At 41.7% G+C, this 27,789-nt stretch overlaps 1 protein-coding gene across 2 annotated transcripts in view; it reads left to right on the top strand.

The window, feature by feature from the left end:
- tsc2 (TSC complex subunit 2) overlaps nt 1-20,552 on the top strand; it is a 45,821-nt gene extending 25,269 nt beyond the window's left edge. The window contains exons 30-42 of one of the 2 annotated variants that reach the window (XM_088936814.1): nt 351-590; nt 1,199-1,414; nt 4,802-4,870; nt 7,533-7,681; nt 8,188-8,741; nt 9,777-9,855; nt 10,080-10,166; nt 11,483-11,669; nt 13,080-13,219; nt 14,956-15,034; nt 16,173-16,264; nt 16,767-16,865; nt 18,171-20,552. In XM_088936814.1, coding sequence (XP_088792940.1) covers nt 351-590; nt 1,199-1,414; nt 4,802-4,870; nt 7,533-7,681; nt 8,188-8,741; nt 9,777-9,855; nt 10,080-10,166; nt 11,483-11,669; nt 13,080-13,219; nt 14,956-15,034; nt 16,173-16,264; nt 16,767-16,865; nt 18,171-18,338 — 2,159 coding nt within the window. In that variant the 3' untranslated portion in view covers nt 18,339-20,552. The remainder of the gene's footprint in view (nt 1-350; nt 591-1,198; nt 1,415-4,801; nt 4,871-7,532; nt 7,682-8,187; nt 8,742-9,776; nt 9,856-10,079; nt 10,167-11,482; nt 11,670-13,079; nt 13,220-14,955; nt 15,035-16,172; nt 16,265-16,766; nt 16,866-18,170) is intronic. The other variant, XM_088936815.1, reaches the window with a different exon arrangement.
- Nucleotides 20,553-27,789: the final 7,237 nt, after the last annotated feature.

Here is a 27,789-nt window from a genome sequence, read left to right as displayed (position 1 = left end):
CTCCCACTGTACCAGCTCACTAAGGCCTGTTGTAGCAGAACTGTGTTCAACTCCAGACAAGTCTCTCTTCCCTTGATCTGCTGTTTTCTGCCAAGCCTGTTAATTTGGCGCTTGCCATCTTTCACCCACTTACACTGCCTCTCTTGTCGTCTGATCTTGGAATTATGACACTTCAAAACCGGACTCTCTTCTCCAGGCCAATAAGGAAAACCTGCTTAATTAGCTTGAGCTGTCAGGAGGAAGGAAACCTGCAGATATTTAGGAACAAGTCAAGCTTAATTCCGTGTTGAAAAGTTATTTTTCCCCCCCTTCACTGCTCCTTCAGCCTCTCGCTGTTCTGTTTGGTTTAGGTGGCCACGCCCTCCGTGCCGGCACCGCTCAGAGCCTGAGCCCGCTCGTCTCTCCCTCGGAGAGCGAGTTCTGCGGTCCGGGCTCCCCTGCGGCTCAGGGCTTGGATAACTCGGCGGGCTGCGGGAGGTCCGAATCCGTGCCAGCCCCCCCGCCTTCCCAGATGGACAAGTCCGGTCTGGCTGAGTTTGCGCCCATGCTGACCCAGGGCTGGGCCGAGATCTTCATTCGCAGGCCTTCAGGTTAGAGCCACAAGGGTCGGCAACGGGGGGCTATGGGGTGTTTTATCCAGTGGTGGTATGCGCTGTATACCGTGGTATACTTTGGGGTATACTGCGCTAAAAGTAGCAGTAGAAATCCTAAGTATAAATGCTTCAGTAGTACAACTGTATAAAAGTATACAATACAGTGCAATAGTATAAAATAGTTTTTATACAAATGGTAAGCTGGCACTGCAATTAAAAAATGAAGTTACCTGCAGTCTGTGCTTTTTCTGTTGTTTATCTTTTGTTTCATACTGCCTGGCAGAGAATTGAAGCCATTTTCAAATGTCTTTATCCTTTTCAGCTTTTTGTGAATTCTTTTATAGTCATTCCCCATCTGGTGAAGGTCGATGACCATTTGCCTGCTGCCTTTGATCAGTTCTCTAACTTTAACCGTGATGATGAATGCCATTACATTTCATACAGCATTCAGTGTATTTCCTCCTTGAATACCCCAAGGAGTATTTTAAGTGTACAGGAGCAGCGTGGGTTTGTATCCTGTTCTGCGTTACGGCATCAAGGCTGGTTCGATCGGGCCTTTTCGGCTTCCCGCTATGATGTTGCTTATGCTGTCCCCTTCGGTTCAGGCAATACCAGCTGGCTGATGTGCCTGGAAAACCCCCCCAGCCCTTTCTCCTCGGAGGTGGGCAACATGCCCTTGCAAGAGCTGTCCAATGTCCTCATGGCTCTGGAGAGGATCAAGGAACCCAGGGCTCCCGATGTGCCAAAGTCGCCCGCTGGGCTGGAAGGGAGCCACACACACGGAGCAAAGAAACCCTCCTTAATCCAGCGCTCGAACACCGGTAAGCCTGTCTCGCTCTGCCCCAGCGCGGTGGCAGGGGTTCTCCCTCAGGTGACGGGGCAGTGAAGCTGTACCGCCCTCTCTGGCTCTGGAGTGCCATTATAATGGGTTTCCAGAGTTGCAGTCTAATATCCTGAACGTACAGTGGAAAGTAAATGAATATCTGAGGGGCCTGTGTTCAGTTGTACCACAGAAACATACGCAGCCAAGAGATTCCCAGCTGATAACCTGCCAGAAAGTTCTGGGGAGAACCCTGCGTCTTTTAATGTGTCAGACAGCTCACAGGATGTCAGTGGAGCAGTATACTGCTCCAGGTCCCATTCCAGATTATCAGATGGTGATCATGGATGACATTTCACTATTCCTCTTGGTTTTGATTTATATTCTCCTGTAGCTTCCTCAGCAGATGCCTGTGTTTGTGCAGCTTCCTCTGCTTATCTCCTTTCTTTATGACGAGCAATGTTGTTGTCATTCCTTTTGCCACCAAAAAATTCCTTCGGTCTCATGCGCTTAGTATCAGGGTTTGTAAATCTATCTGTAAGAATGCTCTTGGCCAGAATTTCTTTTGCCGTTCTTTGTTTTTTTTTAAACATTGTTCTACCTCATCTTTTCATTCATTTTGTTGCTTTATTTTTGCAGTGATTCATTGCCTCCTATAATCTCTTGAAGGGTGTCTGCAATCTAAACAGAAGCAGCACCCAGTGGTCCAGATAATATCTTTGCCCAGACACCATGTCAGATTAAATTACCTCTCCGTTTTTAGGGGGAAAAAGAAACAAATAAAATGATCGTGAGGAAGAGTCTTAACACTGAAGGAATGCATCAAATTATAAAGATGTTTTATTGCTAATTGCAACGCTAAATGTAGTGTTGAATTTAATATTAAGACTTTTCATCCTAAAAAGTATTTTTTTGTAAGGGGTCATCCATTTATGAGCTATAAACCAGTGGCACTTTTCTGTCAGGTTAGGCTTTGCTGTGAGTTGAAAATGACATTTAAGTGGAATTGGTCTTTTTTGGTTGTTAGCAATGAGTAATAACTGAATGTCAATATTCTGTCTTGATGTGAGAAGGCTGCTAAGTGAATATCCGATCCTTCACTTATGCTTGCATAGTTTTTCCGTTCCGATTTGTGTCTGGTGGTAATTTCTTCATGTGGTCTTGCCTAGGCGAGTGGAAGATGTAGTCTCCTGTACACAGCATTTCCTTCACACAATTACAAGCGAGAGAATTACTTTAACTACCACAAAACCACTATTTATTTGCCATATTTTTTGCTAATGCATTTTAACGTATGATGGTAATTAAATGGTAATTAAAATTACTATATTTCGCATTTAGACACATTTAGCAAATCTTAATTCCACTTGGATATTGCGTTCCAGCATTAATGTTTGTTAGTGGTATGAGAAAGACCAACAGTTCATGTATCTTTAATGTCTTAGAAGCAGATTGCATTGGGAAAAATAGGAAACATTTTCATTTTTCTGATCATTTACAGAGCACTTTGAAGCTTAGTCTGTAGTCTCTCACAGTAAAAAGTGTTTTTGGTTACGCAGTTCAGGTCACTTTTGAATTTGTTTCATCCACAGAATTTTAAATTTAATATTACTAAAATGCAGGGGTCCATATTTAACTATTGTTTTCAATGAATATCATTGCAAAGCATCCTATGTTAATGTTATTGCTTTTAAATGTACCATGGATAACCATTTCCATTGTGAAAGCATTTTCTTTATGAAAAGGCATGCCTTTTTCAAGTAGCCTAAATAATGCTACTGGATATACACTACTAATATTTAGGACTGTGTGGCAGGAGCGTAGTTTTATGGTCAATTTATATAACTGCAGCAAAATTGCGCAAAACACAGTGTTAGTTAACCACATATTTGAAAGGACCCCCTATAGCTGGATGAGACCCTGGGATCAATCAACTGTTTCTTGAATGAAACCCGAGGGTCAGCTCGACCAATATGACTGGGTAGCTTCTTGCACAATCCCACAACCCTTTGGGGGTCAAGAAGTAACCCCTATTCTCTCTTTTAAATGCTCTACCACAGAGTTTCTGCTGGTTCCCCCATGCTTTTGTCTCTGTCTGTTTTGAAGAAGTTCTCCGAGTTGACTTTGTTAATGCCTTTAACAAATTTTAGGGTACTTGTATCAGGTCCCCTCATAGTCTTTCAGCCCTTCAAGGACAGCCTGGTGAGCGCCTGTTCGTGCAGCCGGGCATGTACCAGAGCAGTCTGAGTGAAGCACCTTGCTTGGGGGTACGACAGCAGCGTCCTGCCCGCGATTTGATTCCACAACCCCCACGTTTGGTCACCAACATGGCTCTTTAGTTTAAGAGAAAATCTGCATGCCACTGTAGATGGGGACTTGTGCCAAGTCAAAACTTCAACCCACCCTCAATAGGCATTTGCAAACCTGTTGCTTGGTGGGAGATATCCTCTGGCTATTACTGGTGTTACTGACTAAGTACTGGGTTCACAATTTGTGACGGCCACAATTTGGGTTTTGATTTGGTCTGGGCCTGGATTTGGTCAGTCAGTGCCCTTCTTTTCATTCATTCGTGGCAGGAATGTGTTTGTGTGTTAGAATGAAGAATCTCTGGTAACTGTAACCTTTATTGTACACAGTAAAGGAATAGTTTAGAATACTGTTAAATGCAGCATACCAGTGCAAAACGTGTAACGAGAATAGAGATAAAGTCCAACATGAGACATGCCTGTGTTCTCCAAAACTGTGCTGTCAAAGCGTGTACATTTTATGTGGTTTGCAAGCCCAGAGTGCTAAGCAAGAGCTAGCGTATCGCGGAGAAATGAAGTAGTTACACAAAGTAAAGGTCAATCAGAGCTGTGTTCTGCCAATCGGTGTGCCTTCGTTATAGTGTGAAGCTTTCAGAATCATACTGTGTGATGGTACCTCCAGAATGTTATGGAAATGGGAACAGAAGCAAAAAAAAGCCCACAAAGCATATGAATTTTGATCAAGTTCCTGATTGATGATGACCTGTGCCTAGCCAAAATGTTTAGCCAACAAAAGTCTATTGAGTGGATTTTTCCTAGTTCCCAATAAAGCTTTGGCGAAACAGACATTGCTGCTTTCGGATATTCAGCAAGTGGAATCAACTTCAGATGGAGATCCTGCAGCAGCATTTTGTAACTCGAACATCCATCTGTGGGTTACACATGCCTCTGTGTTGTTGGTGCCTTTGTCTTGTTTCTTCAGACCATTTCCTTTGTTCATAATTCAGCTTCTTTGCAGTTCCTCACCCCTGTTGTTGTAGATTTTTTTTTTCCCCCGTACATACTTTTTTACTTTATTTTCAAAGTGTGTTCTCTTTTGAGTCTTTCTGCCTTTTTTATTCGGCTTGGTTTCCCTTTTACAGTGGCGTCTTTCTCTTCTCTCTACCTACCCGGCTCCCAAGTGAAGTTGCACAGGAGTATATCCTGGGCAGGTATATACACATTTCAATATCCGTTTAACAAGAAGTCCAGTGCTGACTGGCCTAGAGAGAGACCAACAAAAGACCAATAAATGCTGATGATTCATGACCCCTTCATTTCCTCATAACCTCTTTGTCCCCCTTTCCCTCTCTGACCACACCAGACCCCCTCCAATCTCATCATTAACTCTTCTGTATGAGGACTTCCACAGCATGCGAACAGACTGTCAAAACCTAGATCCTTGCTGACATGCTGATATTAAACCAGAGCAACTTAAAAAAATTGCTGCATTTTGGGTTCAAGTGGATAGTCCAGATTGCCCTTTGAAAGCAATCATCATGTGAGGTTTCTGTATTTGTTATTTTGTTTAGAGAAGGGATAATAGTATTAATATATGAGGAAAGTGTGTGATCTAGACCAGAATATCCCACTCCTGGTCTTGGGGGACATCTATAGCTAATGGTTTTCAGTTCAGCCGAGCTTTTTACTAGAATCTTTCAATCTTTTTTCTACTCAAAGATTGGAGAGTAAGAAAAGTAATAGTTAAAAGGCACCCTTTTGCACGTCTGGGAACTAAAATAGTTCAAATTAAGCCTTGTAATAGGTCTGTTATGGGTTCAGTGATTTGAGTGCTCAGGTGTCACAGAAGCCAGTGGTTGTGTGGGTCTCCAAGACCCTGGATCTTGACACCTGTCCAGCCATCATCCAGCCTTCCACTTGTCCAAAATGGGGCGGAAAAAAAGTATTGAATGAGACGTATTTTTCCTTGGAAGAGTCCCAATAAGGAAAATTCACTTCTGCAGTAAATCTCATATCCTCCCCTCTTTTTCCTCCAGATTGGCAATTCAGAAATTTAAGTCAAGGCATGTCTGCAAAGGTTAAGGCTTTGACTCGGACCGTTTTTTGTGATCAGCACGTTTTGGAAAAGAACTGCAGATAACTGCCGTGGCTTGTTTAATCAGTCTCACAGCGTGGCTTCAGTGATTCTGCTGATTGCTGTGTGGTCAGGCCTGCTTGTCTTTGTGAAGTGAATCAGCCAGGACCGTGTGGTATAACCAAGTTCCACTGATTTTGTTCAAGAAACTCAATCCTCCTTTTTCACAAAAAATAAGGTGAGAGAGACCTATAGGGATGGAACAGTAAAAGAACATGTGATGGGAAATGAGGACACAAGAATGTGGCTTTCCGTGAATGTTTTATGCAGAATTGTCTGAAAGCATATGAAAAAAGTTCATCCATCATCATATTCAAAAAACACTTGGATGGGGCTGTCTTTGGGGGGGAAAAAAACAAATTCTACTTTGTGGTTATACTTGAGCAAGAATTAGTGTGGGGTTTTTCCTTAATACAAAGTCTACTTCATTGTTTATCTCATGTCCAATTTTCTGAAACATGTTTATTCACAATTTATAATGAGAGGTTCTAGTTAAACCACAACTGTATTAAATTTCCATTTCAGAGCAGGATATGGTTATAAAAGTAGCAGCTACAGTATTAATCACTATGCGCACACAGACCATAAATTATAAAATCTTGTCCGCAGAATGTTTTTTATGTTACTTCAGTAGCTCAGAGCAAAAATGGACTTAGAACATTGTTACTTTCATTTAGTCATTTGTAAATTACCACTAAGTTGCAGATTTTTGAGATGCTGATGCCAATGTATGAAATGTGACTTGTATTTGCTGAATTGATTTCTGACAAGGATAGTGTTCTTTGTGTGATAATAGGAAATCTGACACAGTTTATGCAGTCATGGGTTGCATTGGAAATTGAGTTTGTTTATCCAGTCACAGCTAAAATAATCCATGGAGCCTGGCTGGAGAAAATTACTCTGCTTGAACTCTAGAGCGAAAGACCCTGGCACTGTTTTTTCTTTACAGCAAAACTGTTAGGACCAAAGGACAAAGAAGGAAAGTGAGCATGAAACTCCTTTGCCTTTTGAGAAGGCTGTAGATAGTGAAGTGGAACTTGTGTTTTGGACAGTGACGGTCATATTCTTAAACATAATAAAAATAAACCTTCTGGGACAGACCGGAAAATTTCTAAAGTACACTGCTATGTGTCATCCTTTATTAAAACAAAATGAGGGAGGAAGTTATAATGCAAAACAGTCTGAAGGAAAGCCAGTGTTCTTGTACGAATATTAGGCCTAAATAGAATAAAGACATTTAAAATGTTTACAGCGTTTGCAATTGTTTTGTTTTTTTGCCAAAAGACAGATAGCCATACTAGTAGATTTTAAGTTTCTGGAGCTGTGGTGTGCATTGGGCATCAGGGTCTTTTGCGTATTTGTTATCCTCTTTCGGACGCTGTTTCGCTGTATTGTATCATGAAAACGTCGATTGCGCGAGTCATGAGGGAAAGTCATGCCCCCGTTACAAAAACAAACGGCACGCGTGAAAGTCACACGTTCATCGTGTCCGATAGGGGACTAAAAGAGTCTGAGTTCTTCTCTCAGTGCGCGAGTCAGGTCGCATGACATCACAGCGCGTCCCCTTGTCTGGGACACAAGGTTACACCCCCCGTTCTCGCTCCAGGCCAAGTATTTTTCCGAACGCCGAACAGCAAGGTCTCTCTGGTTTAAAAGCTGATAGATGGGGCCTGCCAGCGCTGGGTGTCGGCAGCCGCGGGTCTCCTTAGGGCGTGTGTGGTGTCTCTCTCTCCTGGTAGAATCGGTGGTGGTGCTGGAGGAGGGGGCCAGAGAGAAAGGCAGCGACTCGCCAGCAGAGTCCCCCGAGAGTGAGGAGTTCGAGGCCATGCCCCCAGAGCCTATTTTCATGAGCGGAGAGAAAATCAAAGTCCAGGGAGCTTACAGCAGGGTAAGTGAGGTAAAACCTCCAGTGGTCAAAGAAAAGGTTTTCAACAGTTTGCGCGATTGAAGGCTTGAGGATATTGCAGAGCCTACCCATTATATCCTGCAAAGCTACGTCTAGAAAAGCTACGAAACATCTTAAAAATTTAAGCAGCATTTTCGAGTGCTTTGCTGCGATACGTTATGGTAGAACGTGAGGCTACCTGATTAATTTTGTAGGTTTGGTCTAAGTTCTTGATGTTTAAGTGGAGTTTTCTCCAAGTTTCAATAGGACCTGCTCCCTTTGCCCAAGGACAACATAAGAACCACTTGTTGTTAATTATAAGAATCCCCGTAATAAGTCACGTGGGGACGTTCCTCAAAAATCAGGCAAAGAAAAACCCGAACATGTTTAATGGGGAACCTGCGATCGGCGTTCACTCCAGCATCCGGGGTAAACGGTTTCAGACCTCGGTGAAGCACCTGAGCCTAGAGAACTCTCTGACCCGAAACCGTGGCGTCGTTTCTGTCTAGTCCTCCTCGAGCTCCAGCCAGGACGAGGAGAGATCCACCCCGCTGGAAGACGTCAGCGTTGGCGCCGTGCCCATCGAGAGGGGGAACTTGTCCACTCCCAGCCTGGAAGAGGAGCTGCCCTTCCAGCATCCGCAGACCCTCAACAAGTCCAGCTCCTCTCCCGAGCTGCAGGCCCTGCAGGAAGCTTGCGCAGAGGCGCCCCGCCGGGAGGATGGCGGCAGGGGGAAGCCCGCGGCCGAGGCCAGGCGGGAGCTGGAGGAAGAGCCCCTCGCCGAGGAGGACGCTGGGCCCGTGGAAGGAGGCCGAGCAGCAGCAGCAGCAGCAGCAGCAGGAGGAGGAGGAGCGTCGGCGGCCGCAGCCTCGAGGATGAAGCTGGAGTTCCCGCCGCCCCAGCTGGCTCCCCTCTCTCCCCTCTCTCCCGGCGGCCACCGGCCCCGCGGCCACACCATCTCCGTGTCGGCCCCCTCGCGCCGCGAGAGGAAGATGGAGCGCGACTCCTACCGCGGCAGGGGGGCCGCCTCCAGCTCCGAGAAGTCCGCGGGCCTGAGTCCGAGGTAAGGCCGGTCCCGTCGCGGAGGTGTCTCGCGGGGTGCGGAGGAGGAGGAGGTGAAATATCGGGAAGTTGTGTAAGGGGCCCGATGGTCCGCCTCTGTATCGTTCAAATTCAAAACATTAATTTGCGAAGATGAGGGGTTTCTTTTTACTCTCGCTTCCCTTCCGAACCCTGAGGCAAGAGTTTCGGTATTTCGAGTTACTGACCTTCCTCGAGAATGTGGAGATGAGTTTTTCTTGGGCCTCGCTGGAAGTTGGTTGATGAGATGATCGGCCCCAAGACAAAACAGGAAAGAACGGGCTGAAAGCTGGTCTCCAGGGAAAAACAATTAGCTTGTGTAAAGCTTTTTCCTTGCGATCGTCAAATTGTAATAAATGTTTTTTTTGCTTTATGCTTGGTATTCTCCTTGCAAAGCAATGCACATATTGCTTTTTTAACCTCCAAGTTGCAGGGATTGAATGTAAAATGCAAGTACTTGTAGGTGTTAAAGGCAAGTAAAGTGTAAGATTTAGATAGGCCTTAACATGTAAAATAGTGCTGAGTTCCAATACAGTAGCTACCCTTAAGCACCTGTTGTCTTAACTGTTACAGTGGGCTGGGAATTACTCATTTTACTGATCTTCTTTTCTGCTAAATAGCCCTCTTCATGTGCCTGTGTCCATATGCAAGTGTTGTCCAATTTAATTCAGCTGTAATGCTTTTATCAGATGTAATTGCACATAATCAGCAGAAAAAAACCTTTTACTTATATAATCAGGTGAAAATCAGTGGGTGTTGGGTTCTTGGTAGCTCAACAAAAGAACAGATAGTGCAGTAGCTATTCTTGTGGCGCTGTAATGTATAGTGAAGGGTAATGCGTTTATTTTGAAATGGCATTTTAATATTTCTTTTAGATTGAATTATTAACTTGGTCAAAGTCTTAGGCCATAACGCTAAGATTTTGGCTTTGTTTAAAAAAATAAACCGCTCAGTTGACCGCTCAGTGATAAAGATGATCTGATTTAATCATTGAATGTATTTCTGTTTCCTCTTCCAGCTTTGTGTTCCTTCAGCTGTACCATTCACCCTTTTTTGGAAATGAGTCCAACAAGCCATTACTTCTCCCTAAGTCGCAGGTGAGGCTGTATCACTTTGAATGGAAGTCTTCTGTATTTAACAAAAACTGCTTCAATACAACTCAGTCTGCCAAGTGGTTGAAGGGAATTTTCTCTTTCACTGCTGTCTCATAATGATTTAGCAAGCATGTGCCACTGTTATTTCTCATGTGCATGAATGGAATATTCACCCTGATGTGCTTTGGTACTTGCTTGTCGAGTAAAATGTTCTCTTTTGTCCTCAGCTCATAGACCGAGCTGTCAAAGTTCTGGATCAAATGCCACCGTATGACACCCACAAAATCGGAGTGGTGTTTGTAGGTGCGGGACAGGTGAGTGTCTTTGCTGGGCTGCATCTTTCCCCTGGGAGAGATTCCACAGCCTCACCACGGTTCCTGTCTTTAGAAGGCATTTTATGTTTCACATTTTCCACAGAATGTCTATCTTTGAACCACAGAATCTTGTGTTCAGTCATTTTTCTTTGAGAGCTTATTGAGACCACATGACAGTGGGATTCAAACCAGACCTGGTTTGGTTTTCTTACAAGTTGTTCTCCTTATAGATGTACAGTACCTACAGTTCTCGCGAATGCATTTCTGATGGCGTGTCTTAAATTTGGCCTCGGTGCTTTAAATTGATGTAGTGTGTTTTTCTTTACATTTAATTTGAGAATGAAATGGGCGGCGCAGTGGTTAAATTTTCAGGCTCGCAGTGCTGGGGCCCTGGGTTCAATACTGGGTCTGCTGTCTGTGTGGAGTTTGCATGTTCTCCACATGTTCATGTGAGTTTGCTCCAGGTGCTCTGATTTCCCTCCACAGTCCAAAGACATGGTGCTAGATGAATTGACTTCTAGAAAACTGTGCCCTGGTGTGAGTGTGTGTCCTGAGATGGACTGGTGTCCCATCCAGGGTGTATCCTGCCTTGTGCCCGTTGCTTGCTGGGATAGGCTCTGGCTCCCCCATGACCCTGTAGATAAATCAGAAAATGGATGGAGGAACGAAGGCGAGATTATCGGTTTTATTGCAGTTCATGTTTCTCATTTGCATGGAAAAACTTCAGGGGTAGAAGCTGCGTACTTCTCTTCATTCTAAAGATGTTTTGTCAGTGGTACTGCTTGCAGCACTGTGCCTGGAAAAAGACTTTTATTATCAGTGGCTAAATAGATGACCATGTATTTCTCACAGATGATTGGCCATGATTCTATCATTTAGATCCATGAAATTGAAACCGGGAGGAAAAGCCAGGTCTTTCAATTATCAATGGACGGATAGATGATTCAGTTGAATGCTTCTCTTGCCAGCAGATAAAGCAGCAGTAGTTTTATTTTTATATTTTATTATGTGCACTTCTCCTTGCATTATAAGTGTTCAGACTTGTAATGAATGCATTTGCTTAGATCAGAGGGCATCAACCCAGTGAAGGGAAATGAACTGGTAATGTGAGACTTTATTCTAAAGAGCTTTTCCCATCTTTTTGATGGATCACAGCTGCTAAAAACAATTTACATTACATTTAGATTTGAAGTAACAATTTACATTAATTGTTGTCTTTATGTAACATTTACTTAATGCACTGCAATTCGTGTTCTTAAGTATACTATAGTCTACCTGCTTCAGTCTCTGACCCACTTTCTCTCGGTCTTTCACAGGCGAATAATGAAGTTTCCATCCTCTCAAATGAATATGGATCCAACAGGTACGCCCACTTCCTCACTGGCCTGGGCAAACTGATCTATCTGAAGGACTGTGACCCCGACCAGATCTTCCTGGGAGGGCTGGACCAGTACGGCGATGATGGGGAGTTTACCTACTGCTGGCATGATGACATTATGCAGGGTGAGGCGCAGAGAACTGAATTCCTCTTCCTGATTAAGGCTTGACAGGTCACACACACACACCTTGTTTTCTATAGCTAGCTGGCATGGAGCTCTGGTGAGCTCCGATAATTGGTTAGACCTCTTCAGTTACAGTAGGGCTGTCATCTCTATAACAAGCAAGTCTGTGCTAGTTTATGTATTAACAGCCACGGAACAATTTCCCCCATAGTTTATGTTGAAAATCTGTTCCCTTGTGACTGTCTCTTTTGCCTTTAGCCACCATGGGCACATTTGATAGAACATGCCCCTTCTGCACAGGAATCGAGTGCATTTGTTTTGTTTTAGACTGCCTTTTTTTTCAGCCCGATTCCGAACGCAGCGCAGTTTTAAAAAGGCCGGTCATCTTGGGATGTTTTGTATTCACTGTCTGCACTGGGGAGAGAGTGTGACTTTAAAGCACTAGCGTATAAATATGCCAGGACGGACTGGAATGGGCACAAGATAAAGGTGGCACAATTTATCATTCAGGATTTCATTATAGCTGGGGGAGGGTAAACCTCTACGTGGGCCAAAATTGCAGAAACGAGCAGTTTGTTTTCTATAGCCTTTGCGGTGCAGCAGTTATTTATCGTATTTTGTTGCACAATGACTGCTAAATAGGAAAATCCATCCTTTCAAGGAGGCAATTCAGCGATTATAGCTTACAGTCTTGACGTTTTCTATAAAGAGGGCAGAGAATGCCTGTACCTCATGGATAACATAAATATTCCGAAGTAAAATCTTGCACGCTTGCATTCTGCTCTCTGGCTGTAAAAGAAAGTAATCTGTCCCTCTGCACAAGGGACTAATCCGAGCTTCTTTCTCTTCTTGGCAGGTTGTTCTTAGTGATTAAATAAAGAAATAAACATCTTCTAATAAAACAATTGCCTGCTTCCATCTTTTCCAGTCAAAAGCAAGAGAGTAGCTTTTAAGCGAATGCCTTTATGGGCAAGATAAATTGAAAATTCTCCACTATGGATGAATTATTTATTTATTTGCATTGCTGCAGTGGAGTCTTGAATTCTGGGCTGTTACTGTCGCTTGTTTAATGCTGGAAAGTCAATAGTTCTCATCACAGCTCAGAGCAGTTGCAGATTTTTTAGATATACTTTTACAAACAAGTGAAAGTCATTTGAACCAGTTGTACTTCTAGCCAGTTTCATGAGAGCCTAGGCTTAGAGTACGTGCATGTAGATTTAAAGAGCATTTGCAACATAAGATTATGAACAATATAGTATAGCTGTAGTCCATAAAACTACGGGCAAGACCAAACAAGGTTTATTCTCTACTTAAAATGGGCCCCAGCCCATTTAAAAACTGCATTGTGCCAAATCTAAGTTATGTAGGGGGAAAAAACTCTAACCAGACTGTGGGTTCTTTTCTTTCTTAGCCATTTTTCACATTGCCACTCTGATGCCTAACCGCGAGTCGGATAAAGGTTACTGCAACAAGAAGAGGCACATCGGAAACGACTTTGTAATTGTGGTGTACAACGACTCCCAGGAGGACTACAAGCTGGGCACCATCAAGGTAAGTTCCTTCTGAAGACGAAATACCCTGTGGCAAGATTATGGGGACAGCATTGAATAGCGGGTTATGGATCTGGACTCACGACTGGAAAGTTCAGGTACACTGAACTGATGTGCTTTACCCCAGTTGCACCAGTCCACCCAGCTGTATAAGAGACACCAGCATTGATTGGGATAAACTTTCAATGGATCACCGTCCTGTCCAGGAGGCTCTGTCCATTTGACATGGTACACACTGGGATAAACGTGAAAGTCTGCTGACCCTCTAGCAGGGATTTTACTACACATTCACAAACCTTAGTTTTTTCATGTATATCCTTAGATTGTTGCTTTCGTCTAAAAATGCATATGCTTTATGTGTTAACAGAACCAGGTTAACTTACAAATGTACTGTAACTGTACACAACGTAACTGTAAACAAATAGCAACATTTTTAAATAGTTTGTCAACCAATTCGTATTTTTTACATGAACTTTTACACTGACTTTTTTTTCCCAAGTTATACCCTTTATCTGCAGGTACTCAGTGGGAGTGATAGCTCAGTAATGAGGAGTACTAGGCTTTCTTGGGTAATCATTTTCCATTGAAATGGATTTGAAAACAAGTTTATTTCTGTTTAGGAGGGGCCCAGTTTTACTTACATGTTACAATGTTTAAGAAGTCTGATTTGTTTCCATCCCACAGAAATGAGCTGAGAACACATGCATGATTAAGTTCCCCTCTGTTTAGAAATTGAAAAAAGGTATTTCTCGGAGTAAAAATGTTTTTTCAAAGCCATCACTTTGAAACAGTGCTCGTCAGGGTTCATTGCCCCAGGATTGCTGGTCTGAGAAGCCATTGACAGATTCTTCTTTTTAACATTAACGTTGCATTCAGCAGTTCAAATAAGAAATGACAATCTAGCAAAATACACACAAATGAATATTCAAATATGAACTTAAATTTACAGGAATATGAAATAGCAAATGGTCTTTTTTACTTTTGTTCAAACTTTTCTTAAACTTGCTTATGGTCTTAATTTAACCATTTATTTTTTTACAGCAACTGATAGTTATACAAGGTACAGGTGCCCCTTTGGGTCATTTCTACATTTAAATATTTATTATAAGGTTATCTCTCTTTTTTTTTATTGTATTACTACAATAAGATACATACTGATAGTGTCATTGTTTCATTGTTCGTACAGTTCTTTTTTCCACTTTGACTGCTTTGTGGAAACACTTCTCCTTGGAAGGAATCACAGCTCTTCAGGGCTTTTTTGTGCTCTGCAATTTGTCTGCTTTGCTGTGGCCTCAATGAATTTATCTTTAAAAAGTTTAGGGTTTTATCACTTTCTTAAAAACTCTGGGGTAGTTGATTACTTGCAAAGACCGATTTGTCTACAAAACAAGAACAAAACTGATAAAAAATGTTGATAATTTGCTAATCTATATCTCATTGCTATTTTGTGATAGTTTTTCAGTGCTTTGTAAGGTACATGTGTAATGTGTCTAATTGTACTAATGATTATAGACTTTCTTACTACTTTAAAAGCTTTTGTGATTTTTCTCATTAATTGTGTGGGCATGTAGTTCCTTTGTAGCTTTCTTGCAAGATTATATGCACATCTGATTGTTTCAGGGTTGAATAAATATAACTTTCACATGCATCAATGTATCAAGAACAGGACTGTTTGTCTAAAAGTTTTTTCTTCACTTGCAAACAAGAACTTGCTTGTTTCCTCCTGTCTTCAAACAGGGCCAGTTCAACTTTGTGGAAGTTATAATCAAGCCTCTGGATTATGAGAGTAATTTGGTCACACTACAGTGTCGCAAAGGTAAGATATTTCTTTATATAATGGAGAATAATTACATGTGCATAGGTGAATTATTTCTCTAGGGAACATTTATTGAAATATGGTGCACATGATTTTTAATGTTTATTGACACAGATTTCATTAGGTTGGTTATACTGTGATTTAGATATGGTGTAGGACACCTGAGGAAAAGCTTTGAAGCATCACTCGCTTTTCAGCAATGTAGAAGAATGAGTACCCATGTGCATTATTTCCTGGTGACCCAGTTTCCTCCAACTTCAGTCTGCCTGGGTTGATGGGAGTTTATACATTTTACCTGTGGACTTTTCTGAGTGCTGCCTGCAATGGACTGGCTCTTGTCCAGGGTGTCCCCCCATTGTCCACCTGTCCCAGGAACAAGTACTATCTGTGCACGGACAGCCGGGTGGAGTACATCCGATCAATAATTAGTTTGGTGCTCCTTAAGAGAGCTGCTTTCTGTTGTGTATCTGTTACCCTGTTCATTTCCTTTTTAATGACTTAGTAGTATGACTACTGTTTCTTTAATTTAAAGTAGTACGAATTGGAAATTAGTAAGGCTTTGAATAATGAGGGGCAGTTCCAACCTCAAAACACCTTACTTACTTTTAATCCAGCCTGAATTATGTGGAATGGAATGATGTATCAAAAGATAATGCAACTTGTTGATTTAATAGATCAGTTTTCTGCCAGTGACTGAAGAATTAGTGCTGTAATCCTGTGCTTACTAGACATTCAAGCAAAAGCTCAATATACATTGCTAATGGGAAAAGTTCATTATTAGTAGTAATAATGTAATTACACATGATGCTATTATTCGTTTATAATACACTGTTTATTATGAATCTAACTAAATATACAATAGTACACATGTAAAACATAAATCAAATGACAAGTAAACAAGTGAGAGCAGAGCACGGTGAAAACAGTGTCCATCGAGGGGGAAGGGAGCTCTGTCCAGTCAAGGAGGAATATACAAGTGCTATTAAGCTGCTAAAAGTTCACAGCAGACTTCACTTATAAATTGACAGTTTTAGGTTACATTTCTCAATGTGATCTGGGCATTTTCGTTAACCAGATTGGTTCATACGGTCTGCGATTGCTTTTTTAAAATATGTGTAAATCTTTGCTTCTGTTGTAGATTTAGAAGGCCTGGTTGATACCACCGTCGCTAAAATAGTGTCAGACAGAAATCTGCCGCTTCTTGTACGACAAATGGCACTCCATGCCAATGTAAGTAACCGGCAATTCTGGCAGCGGGACTGTTGATTTTCTCTTCCCTGTCACAGAAGTCCTCTACAGTTACTATACAATTTTTTTAAAGTAAGAAAAATCTCGTTTTGCAGTTACTGTGTAAAACTCTCTCCATAATTGCAGTCTAAAACACTGCACATAGTCTGACCTAGTTTCACTTGCACTTATTTTCTTCTTCTACATTTTTTTAAAACACATCTTTCTAAATAACATCTGCAATCAAAAGTTGTAAAAAACGGTAATTAAATGGACAAAAATATCCCCGTTGAGCTGTGACTGTAATTACTGGTCAATCAGGCAAATGTTGGCTTGCTGATCAAAGGAACTTTCACTGGTTTTTACAGTACGTAGCTGATTTTAACTGTTTGATGAGGAGAAGAGTGTGGCTAGATATTGGGACGTTTCTTTTTTGGAAGCTTTTTTTTCCCTCCTCTCCGGTTACCTTTCTGACGTTCCTGACTTTCTCTCTTTCCTGTGCCAGATGGCATCCCTGGTGCACCAGTACAGATCGAACCCTTCAGACGCTTATGCCTCGAAGTGGCTGGCAAGACTGCGCCACATTAAAAGGATTCGAACCAGGGTAAGAGAGCTCCAAAACATGAGGTTTATCTTATTATTTCCCCAAAGTTAGACCTAGGGTTAACTTATTTTGGTTAAGTGCATTAGAAGAATTGTTTACTCCAAATCAGGTGTTAATTTAACATTAAAAAGAGCTTAATGTACAGTAAGCAGAAGTATATGGTGCTCCGTGGATGACAGATTTACTCCCATTAAAACCAGAATCTGAAAGTACTGGGATTATTCTCCTGGTTTAAGTTGATGGTGTAAGTCTTCCTTTAAAATATTCACCCACTTTTACATGGGCGTGTTCATCGCATGATTCTAGAAAACCCTTTTTGACTTGTAAGGGCTATGCAGGGTTCTGACTGAGTTACAAGGTCCCATTTGAAATCAAGTACCTCTTTTTTTTCTGTGCCATGATGTCTATTGGATTATTTGTGTGGAAGGGCACAATCAGAGTTTATTGCTGAAATTATGGTGCGTTTGTTTTACCCCCAAACTAATTGAATGAATGAGAGCCTTGATTCATCAGCAGACAGTAATGAATGAATACCAAGCTGGTCTCATTGGAAAGCTTCCACTGCATGGACAGTCTGCACTAAGGTTATGTTGTCTGAAAGACTGTAGCTTTTTGAAGTCCATCATGTGCAGTGTGATATGATTAATGGCAATCTTAGAATGAGAATCATAAACTAGCCCCAGGGCACCCAGCATTCAGTTTTTCAGGATTGTGCCAATCCACTGTTTTTTTTTGTTGTTTACAAAATTGGTCACATTATCAGTCCTTTCCAAGACTTTGAGAGGTGATGGATTAGAGATTCCTCTAAAACATGATGGATTACCTGTTGCAAAACTGAAATGTAGGCAGAAACTGTGCCAAAGTGTTAAACATTCTTAAAAGTAACTGTTTAAAATTCAACATGTTTTAAAGTAGAGGTTGAGATTAAAACGGGTCTGTTCAGTGGGTCTATTATGCAAATTGTGTACTACAACAAAGTAGTGTAATGCACATTACAAATAATACCCACCGTATGCAACACTCAACATAGATGTGCGCTCAACAGTTTGCATGAATACGAAGACATGGTTTGCAATTGCATAAACCTATCACAGACAGGGACTGGACTTGCTGACACGTGGATGTGGTGCCCTCTGGTGGTGAAGCTCATTCTCCAGAGGGGTGCGTTCTTCATGATCCTGCTGCTCTGTGCCATATTTTGTGTTACCGGTATAGCTCTTCGAACAGCCCGGACCCACCAGAATCAAACCCAACCCGACACCCTGGCATATGGGGCTCTAAGCCGTGTTCTCCATCTTCCCCCAGGCCCAAGAGGAGATCCAGTCCCGGCCCAGCCTGGGGATCTCCCTGACACAGGCCCACGGGACAGTGCAGACCAAGAGCTCCTACCAGCAGGGGGTGCACCCAGCCTCGGACAGCGGGCAGAGGAAGCGTCTGGTCTCAACGGTGGATGATTTCACTGATTTTGTTTGAATACTCTCATCATTGTTGTATGCTATTGTTGCACCATTACACCATTCTGTGGTATCTGGGTCCGATTCAGAAGTATTTTTTTCTTCTCGTTGTTGCTGTAATGCATGTATCGTCTGCCCGGTCACTTTCCATTTAGTGTTTGAATTGGCACAGGAATCTGGTTCTGCTCTACTGATTAGTTTTTTTTTGTCAAATTTAAAAAGAAAGTATCACCAAACTGTCACTAGCTTTACCTACCTACCTGCCTTTGTAAGTATTGTTTGTTCACAGTATAGAAGCCTAATTTAAAAAAAGGGTTCAGAAGTTTCAGTTACTGAAAAAAGAAATCAGTATTGAGTTATTGATCTGAATTGTTTGCCATTGTTTTAGGTACACCGGCATTTTAATTTAATTCCATACTTCTTGTAGACATTATGAAGCATTAATATTGCCAATCAGAACAGACCAGACGTTTCAGTTTTATTTCAGAGCTCGATTTCCTGTTGCGTCCTGGTCCTGCAAAAAAGCAATTCCAGCAGGGTTTATAAATAAGCGTCAGTGATAATTTCTAAAGACTTTGTTAAACTTAAGTTAAACAAGTCACTTGTTAGTTTACAGATTCTTTGCAATGGATCATCAAGAATCAGAGTTCCCTTTCTTTAATTACTTGCTAAATTGATCAGTAATTAGTAGTGTTCCTAATATTTAGAAACAGTAGCTTTTGGGGGGGCCTACAGGACTAATTGGATTGGGACTCTTCTGGTCTAAAATATCACTTATAGCTCCCAGTATCAAAGTAAAGCTCCTTTTGGCAACTTGGCAAAGGTGATCAAAGATGAGGAAATGACCTGTTAATTCTGAGTGACGGGTCACAACGTCTGTGTTTGCTTCTCAGTGTCACATTCATGTAACTTTCATTATTCTGATACAACTAAAAACAATGCACAAGACAGAGTTTTACCGAATGGACCATATGATAACATGGGTTTTGCAAAAATTGTCAATAATTCCTTAAGATAAGAGAAACTATAACAGTGAAGAGAAAAAGAGTGCAGGCTAAAAGCAATGCTCATAATTCTGTACGAGAAACAATGGTGAATTAATTTAGATAAAACCAGAAGGATTTTGTTCACACTGACCAGCACACTTCTGTTTTATACAGCTAAAACAAAAGAATCAAAACAAAACGGTTTTGGCCATTTTCTTTTCACAGAGGTTAGATCACTGAAATTACTTTAAAGTGCCCTTTGAATGAGAGATTAAGCCTGCTGCCTTATCTATAGCTTTGGCTGTGATGATAATACCAAAGGATGAGAGCAGTGTTTTCTGTTTGTTCTAAAAATTACAGTACAGGCATGTGACATTCACATACCAGGAAACAAAAGAATGTGAAGTGGATAATTCTGTGATGAGGATGCAAATATTCCTTAATCGGTCCTGTTTTTTTATTGTACAGAATTGCATATAATGTTAAGATTTCCTGCTAATGTGATACACAGTTGAGCGTTTGGAGGGAATGGTCTTTTTATGTGTAACTGCAAAATGGTCATCTTTTGATCCAGCAACGTCTGCATTGTTCAGTATGAACAGTGGAAGGTAAGGAGAGTGATTCGCATTGGTTTCAACAAATTTCCAAAGCTCAGAAATGAGAACGATAGCAGCTGTCGAAGCTGGGTTAAGGCATGGCTGGTGTACAGCTGTGGGTAAGAAGAGTGCTTAGGGGGTCTTGCATGTAACGTAATGTGTTTTGTGTTTAACCTTACTTAATTTACCAATCAACACAAAACTGCTGTGCTGTGACAATTTACTCTCTCACTGCTGTTAATTCACTGGCAATTTGAAAACAAAAATTGTAAGGGGAGTGTGAGGCACACCACGAAGATGGAAAATCGCTGAGGCAGTATGACGTTTGGAAAGTAAAACACTAAATAATGAGTCTAATAAATTGTTCTAAACAGATTTTAATGTCACCCACAAGAAAGGAAGCCCCTGAAGAGGACTGAGCTGCTCTTTCTTCGATTCTAAGGATCATCTGTGATCCATATCAGAAGCTCTGGAGAGAAGCTGATCTTTTAAAATTCATCTAAAAAAATCTGTCGCAGAATTTGTACCCAGATGTATGTTCCAGGGAGACATTTTCTAATCTGTTTCAGGAAAGGTATGTGTAAAATTGTAAATGGAAAGATTGAAACTCACTTGTGTGGGAAATAAAGCATAGAAAGTGGTACACATTTTTCTTGGAGTGTTGGCATATTTTTTTCTGTCAATTTAAGACCAATAGCAGAAGCTACAACTATGAATCCATGTGCATCTGCAGGTTTGTTGACTTATCAAGGCCATGAATAAAATCAGTTAATATTTAATCAAATTTCCTATAATGGAATCCCAGGTCTGGTCCTACTGGGTTTTGTTGTAGCCCAGCTCTGTTATAACCCTTAATTGACTTAATAGGATTCATTTGAACTCTAACTTTGTTTTTAATGATTTCATGCATAAGATAAAATCACCAACTTCACAGCTTGCAAATATTCCAGTCAACCTACTTAATTTAAGTAAGGTCGTGATTTTTAGAAGTAGGGACTGCTGGAAGGAAAACCAGCATGTGTGATGTACTCTGGGACCAGGATTGGAAAGCTTAGTGTACAGTGATGCTAAAATGTACACCCACTTAAGTTTAAGGTTCGAGATATTAAGACTGATATCTTACCTTGTCCAATATGCCTTTATCTGTAAAGCCATAGAATCATAAGGGTTCACTGTTAATGCATAGTTACAGTAAGACTTTCCATAGCTCTTCTACAGAGGTTATCTGTCTGTCTGCATTATTTTTTAGTCCTGTTATTTAACATTTAAAATATATATTCAAAAAGCCAATGGCCCTGACTTTCCAGTGGTTTGCATTACTGCCTTCAATTCCAGACCTGGGCTGCAGTCTGTGTAGGGTTTATACATTCTCCAGGAGCTCATATGGGTTTTCTTCCTATGCTTCAAGGATGTGTAGTGGCAGGTTAATTGTATTTTGGGAAAACTGGCCCTGAAAGGCAACCATTAGCAAACAATTATATATTTTAAAAAGGGCTTTAACCAGCACATTGTCGTAGGTTGTAGTCAATGTTTTAAATGCGAAACAGTACTTGGTTTCTCATTGGGTCAGTTTTAAATATGCAAATCAAGGGTCATTTAAAGATTCGACTCACTTTTCCCCCACCGTTAAAAATGCTAGAATAAGCAAATTCTTTTAATATAAGACCATTCTTATTAACTATGTTTGGCAAAGGAAATTCAGAAATCTGAAAAAGAACCATGAAGTTGTTTTAAGGGGCACAATATACTGGTGAACAAGGTACTTCATAACAGCCGTAAATTGAACATAACTAGATTTGAATTTAGTAACAAAACTAAGCCTCAGCTTGGCAGGTGCTACAAACCACCAGAAGACCCTTTAATGGTAAAGACATAGTACAGCCTAATCAACTTAAATAGGATATAACTGGTGAAACCCGCAGCCCGTGGCAGGTTGGAGTACGAGGTATGGAGAACCTTTCTCTAGCCATGACGCAACTGCAGAAAAGGCATCTTCAAAGGGTGGAAGGTTCTTACATAATTGGGAAGGGCCAATTAAGCTACTCCGCACCTCTAAGTGTGGTTATTACTATGCAGTAGCTGCAGAAAGCAACAATCGCTGAGGTGTCAGAGCAATTCCAGCCTGGAGACCTCCCAGCTTGCTACAGTGGTTGCTATACTGTAGCAGTACTGACAAAGCTGTGCACCCTTGCTCCTGTCTATATTAGTGTAGATCTAGAGTTGCAAGGTTATTTAACCTGTGCATTACAACCACAAAACTGAAGCACCTTGGTTAAGGCAAAGGATGATTTGGCTATAAAGATCCAGCCAGAACATATGCCCAGCTTTCCCCTCATTATACATGTTAAGATACAGCATTGTTGCCTAAGAAAGTGCCTTCAGGGGTAGTTTATCCATTACTGAAGATCAAGAGCATCAGATGATCTAGTGTTACCAAAACTAGAGAGTTCAAAGAAGTTAATGGCTATCCAAAATACAGCCCATGACACCTTCACTTTATTGCATAGACAAGATCAGGGTCAAGGACATAAGTCAGAGGATCACCATGGATCTGAAATTCCTTGGTTCTACATTATAGATGCAGTGTTGAGGATGTCCCATTCCTCTTGGAGTTTCAGTTGGCAGTCTCTATTCTTCCCACATGATGAAAGGGACTTTCTGCAGGGTGAAAAGATCAATGTTGCTATTACACAGTTATTCCAAGAACGCTACAATACCAGACCTATCCATGTCAGCCACAACTTGGACTCCCATGCTTGGAGAACATGAGCGCCTTACCTTACACACCATCCCACAGACATGTCCAGTGGAGATACTGCTGCGAGGAAGCTCCCTTTAGCATAAAAGGAAGGGACTGTTAGATTGATGCGTTTATCCGCAGTACCTTCAATTGCTACCCCTTGCAACTGCAGTGCCTTACCTGGTAGATCAGTACAGGGATCTCTCCCCACTGGTAGTGCAGCAGAGTCAAGCTGGGTTTCTGGATCCCAAAGAGTGACACACTGGGCTCTTCCTGGTATACAGCTTCCCTCAAGAGCCTCTAAACCTAGTCCCTGGGAATGGGGTTCTTGTAGAATCTCATCTTTGCCACAACAATGATACATGCCCATGAAGCCTCCATTGTGCAGAGGATTTCCATAGTCCTGTGCTTAAGGACATACTGCCTCCAGAGGCTGTAAAGCAGTCAGTTAACCCTCATCAAAAGCAAGTCTTTAAAATACTTGAAGACTAAGCAATATGGACAACCTCAGTTCATTTTCATATGCAATACTCTGAACAGCCACATTCAGCATCATTGACCAGGAATTCTACAATGGCAATTTACTCCACACTGATAAATCCATGAGCTGACACACACACCTTCTCAGCAAATATAGCCCTCCATACTGGACAGCATCACTTACTGCATTTCCAAGCTACAGCACAGCTTGTGGAGTCCCACAGATGATCAACCCACTTCAGGAACAGTGTTGGAGTTGATTTTTCTAACCCATTAACATCTCTCATCTAACCAAACAGATCCTAGTTTTCTAGAAGCACAGGAACATTGGCAATATAGCACACAATAATGAAACCTCATGTTCCTTCCATCTCAAAGCACAATCTAAATGGTCTCCTCTCAGGCTTCACTTTTATAAGCCTCTTCATTAATTACAGGGGTTCGGCTAATTCCATGGGAACCTATCGCAAAAGCCCTGCAAGCCTCATGTGGAGTGGCCAGGTGCGTCCAGCTCAATAGTGCACACCTGCTTCCAGATCCCTGCCTGCTCAGAAGCCATCTTGGCTCAGAAACACCACAGCCTGGGCTTGAGCCAAAATGCAAGGTGCTTATAGAAGCCTTCTAGGGATACTATGATGTTGCTTTAATAAACTTTCCTTGAACATTATTAGAAGTGTGTTCTTTCTAAACCTTTCAGCACAGCTCAATCTATTACAGAAATAGATTAGGAGAGAAAGATAATGATTTGATTATGTTTTTATATATATATATTCCTTTATACACATGCAGATGTGTGATTTTAACCCAATATTATTTCTCTTCCTACATCAGAACACTTGCTCTGCCTGCTATGATTGGAATGGTGTTCTCAGTTGATGTATTGCAAAGGAGAAAGTCAGTGCTGCAGACCTATTATAAAAACATAATAGAAACCCCTTTTGTTTTTTTTTAAATAATGATTGGTGAGAGTGTTAGAATTTCAATTAACAAGGTAGATTGAGATTTCATCTTCCAATATTTTTGATGCCATCTATTGGCAAATGATTTTTTAACTGTTTTTTCCAGTTGAACTCCCTCCTTTCATTTTTACTGAGAACTGGCCCTGTTGTGGGTAAGTATGCATTTAATTAAACTACTATACCAGGGTGACTTTTTTTAATCATCGGTAGAGTCTGAAATAACATTTTATTTGTTTCTGCTCATGGTTTTGTTTTTTCCTCATGTACTTAAACAACTTCATCACCTCTGAGTTCTCATTTTCATCCCTTGATTTCTGTAAATCTTTTCTTTCCCTGAAATTGTGTCATCAGCACTGTTTCCTCCTGGTCTCCCCTTCTAAGACACAACCCATTATTAATGAATTATTATTAATGAACTGCTCTTACTGCTCCTACCAGTTTGAAAAAATCCAGGGATGGGAAATGGAACATGAACATCTGCCTCCTAAAATAATAATAACAATTTCTTACACTTATATAATGCTTTTCTGGACACTCCACTCAAAGCGCTTTACAGGTAATGGGGACTCCCCTCCACCACCACCAATGTATAGCTCCCATCTGGATGATACAATGGCAGCCATTGTGCACCAGAACACTTCCCACACACCAGCTCTCACTGGGGAGGAGAACAGAGTGATGAAGCCAGTTCAGAGATGGGGATTATTAGGAGGTCATGATTGGTAAAGGCCAGGGGAAAATTTGGCCAGGATGTCGGGGTTACACCCCTACTCTTTTCAAGAAACACTCTGTTATTTTTAATGACCACAGAGAGTCAGGACCTACGTTTTACATGCATCTCATCCGAAGGACAGCGCCTGTTTACAGTATAGTGTCCCCGGTGCTATAATGGGGCTTTAGGACCCACACAGACTGCAGGGTGAGCGCCCCCTGCTGGCTCCACCAACACCTCTTCCAGCAGCAGCTTTAGTTTTTCCCAGGAGTCTATCTCCAAAGTGACCATGTTGACAATCCCCTACAGCTGGGAGACTCTGTACTCTCCGACAGTTAGGTGACACTCAAGGATGAGGGACTGATATTTCATGAGCATTTGCTTATGCGCCTCCTCTTTCCTCTTCTCCTATGCTCTGTTAATTCAATGAGGGCTCCCTGCTTTGGTCTCTAAGCAGAACAAGTACAGCACTGAGATAAATCAGGCTATAGAACAGTAAGCGTCCTGCAAAGAACTTTAGACCCCACAGCTCCACTACATATTGCTAAACTCTTTCATTCACATCCCTGTGGCTCTCAAATACTAATAAGGATTTAATGTACTGTGATTGCGCAGATGTCCATGGATTTTGTTTTATGTTTGTAACTCATTGGGGCATCTGAAAACATACTCGATTACTTCCACAAGTTTACGGGTGGAGCCAAGAAAAACAGCTGCCTGCACCGTCAGTCTGTAGCCACGCCCACTCGAATGACATCTCTCGCAGGCCACGCCCCGCGCACCTGTGCGCCAGGTTCTGCTGGAGAGAGCGGAGCTGAGTGAGTTTGTTCCGCGGCTTTTCTGATTATTTTTTATTTTTCCTTTATTTGAATGTTTTTAAAATCTAACTAATATAATTACGTAGTGTAGACCTCGCAGGAGAAAGGGATAAAACTCGTATTTTCGTTGGAAGCTAAATAACGTTTTGAATGTAAGTCTTCGTTCACAAAATCAAGCGTGTGCATTTATCCAAACCGATAGTAGCCTAACTAGACTTGTGAAGTTTTTTTTTCATTATTTTCCAGGCTATGTTGTGTGATTATGCTCTTATATTCGCTTGCAACGAATACGTATTAGTTTCAATGGTCTTTAAATTCTAAATTCTGCATTTTTGTGTTTTCAGTTCAGTGTCTTCGGACAGGACATGTTTGGCCCAGCTGCTGCAATTATCCAAGTAAGTATAAACGTTGTAATCATTTCTTTACACGTATCTCTTTGAAATGTTTTCTGGGCTATCTAGCCTGGTGAAAACGCCGTTTGCTACTAAGAAACCTTTGTTTAAATTATCCTTAAATCGTCTAAATTCTTGTTCTTGTGTTTCCAGTTTGATGTCTGCGGGCAGGACATGCTTGGCTCAGCTGCTGCAATTATCGATGTAAGTATAAACCTTTTTATTCGTTTACACGTATCGTATTGAAGTACAGTATATACTGCACCTCCTGCAAGTTGTTGGAAATGTGATGCATTTTGTCAAAAGAAAACTCAAACGGGGCGATACTAGATTTCTCCAGGGCAGAAATGGTTTTGACCCGACATTGTAGGCCTGCTGTTTATATAAATTGTTTTCTGCTGAACTAGATAAATTTAGTTTTTCTTGATGCGTATACTAGATTATTCAGAAACCGCTTTGGCTTCCAAATTGCATCAGCACAATTAAAACAACGGAGCCTATAAAGATATGGATCAATTATTTCTGTTAAACAGGTTGTTGCAGAAAAAGAATATGCTAATCAAAATGGAAATCGTAAAAAAAACTGTAGTGGTAGTTTCTAATCGACACACTGTAGCTGTATTGTGTTTCGGTATTCACACTTTAAATGTAACTGCTTCTATACCCTGTTGAACAGGAACACTGTTGCACCAGACTAATCGCTTTATTGCAACTGTATCTTTTGAACGTGTGAATCAATACAGAAGCTCGATCGGACAATTTTGAGATTGTTTGTAACCGAGAGTTAATACTGATTTCTGTTGTTTTACAGGAATTGCAACGAAGTTCCAGTCTTCATTCCGGTCGCTGCCTCGACAGAAGCCTCGGAGAACCAGTAACGTGCTGTATGTTTCTGTTTTAACATGTAGTTGCTTGCAAATGTTTTCTTACTCTGTTGACTTGTAACAGTATTTAGCGTTAATGTAGCCGTGCTTTGACACTTTGTAATTGAAATGCATGTTAGTTTTCACTTCGACGCCTGTGCATCCGATGTATTGTAATGCTTTATTTTGTATGCCATTTTCGCTCAATAAATTGTTGATTGAACCTTGATTTTGTTCTTTCATTTCTTGTGCAGAGTTCTGTACCCCTTGTCCCTGAAAAACCCCGATGTTGGTGAGTTTTTTGGCGGAGAGATTTTGCTAACAGTTTGTGGCCGCAAGGGGACCCCCTATCGCTTTTTGACTTGAAAAGGTCAAAGGCTACCCCCTTTTTAAGCGTGTCCAGATTTTCCCGCCAAAAAACTTAGTATCTGGGGTCTTCTTCGGGGTGTGGTAGCAATCAAGCCGAGCCTCGCCCACCACCCTCATTGGAGAGGGGTAGGCGGGGGCTGGCTGATTGACCGCAGCTCTAGCCAAGCCCACTCGCTCCCGGCAGGAGAGGATGGCAGGCTGGTGGTGGCTTTGGTCCCTGCAGAGAGGCAGGTCTCCTGGGGTGTGGACTTAGAAAGCTGTCAGTTGCAAGCTGTGACTGATAGGCTGAGTCCGCCCTGGGTGCCTCCTCTCTCTCGGGCCGAGGCCATCTCCAGCTTGCCTTCCCCTCTTGCTGGGAGTGAGGGGGCTTGGCTAGAGCTATCCTCAGTTCTCCTCCCCCCAGGGCTATACCCACGCTCCCTCCTAGGGACCCTTTCCCCCCACAGACCATCTAAAAAGGCGGGAGTCTTCGCACTTTTCCAAGTCAAAGTAGTGCGGTGCGTGGCGCACACTGCAAGACAACCCTTCGCACCTTCGAAAATACAGGACAATGCA

The sequence above is a fragment of the Atractosteus spatula genome, chromosome 18, assembly GCF_055471065.1.
Source record: "Atractosteus spatula isolate fAtrSpa1 chromosome 18, fAtrSpa1.hap1, whole genome shotgun sequence".
Lineage (NCBI taxonomy): Eukaryota > Metazoa > Chordata > Actinopteri > Semionotiformes > Lepisosteidae > Atractosteus > Atractosteus spatula.
Note: the sequence above shows the minus strand (reverse complement) of the source record. Positions and strands in the feature narration are given on the sequence as shown.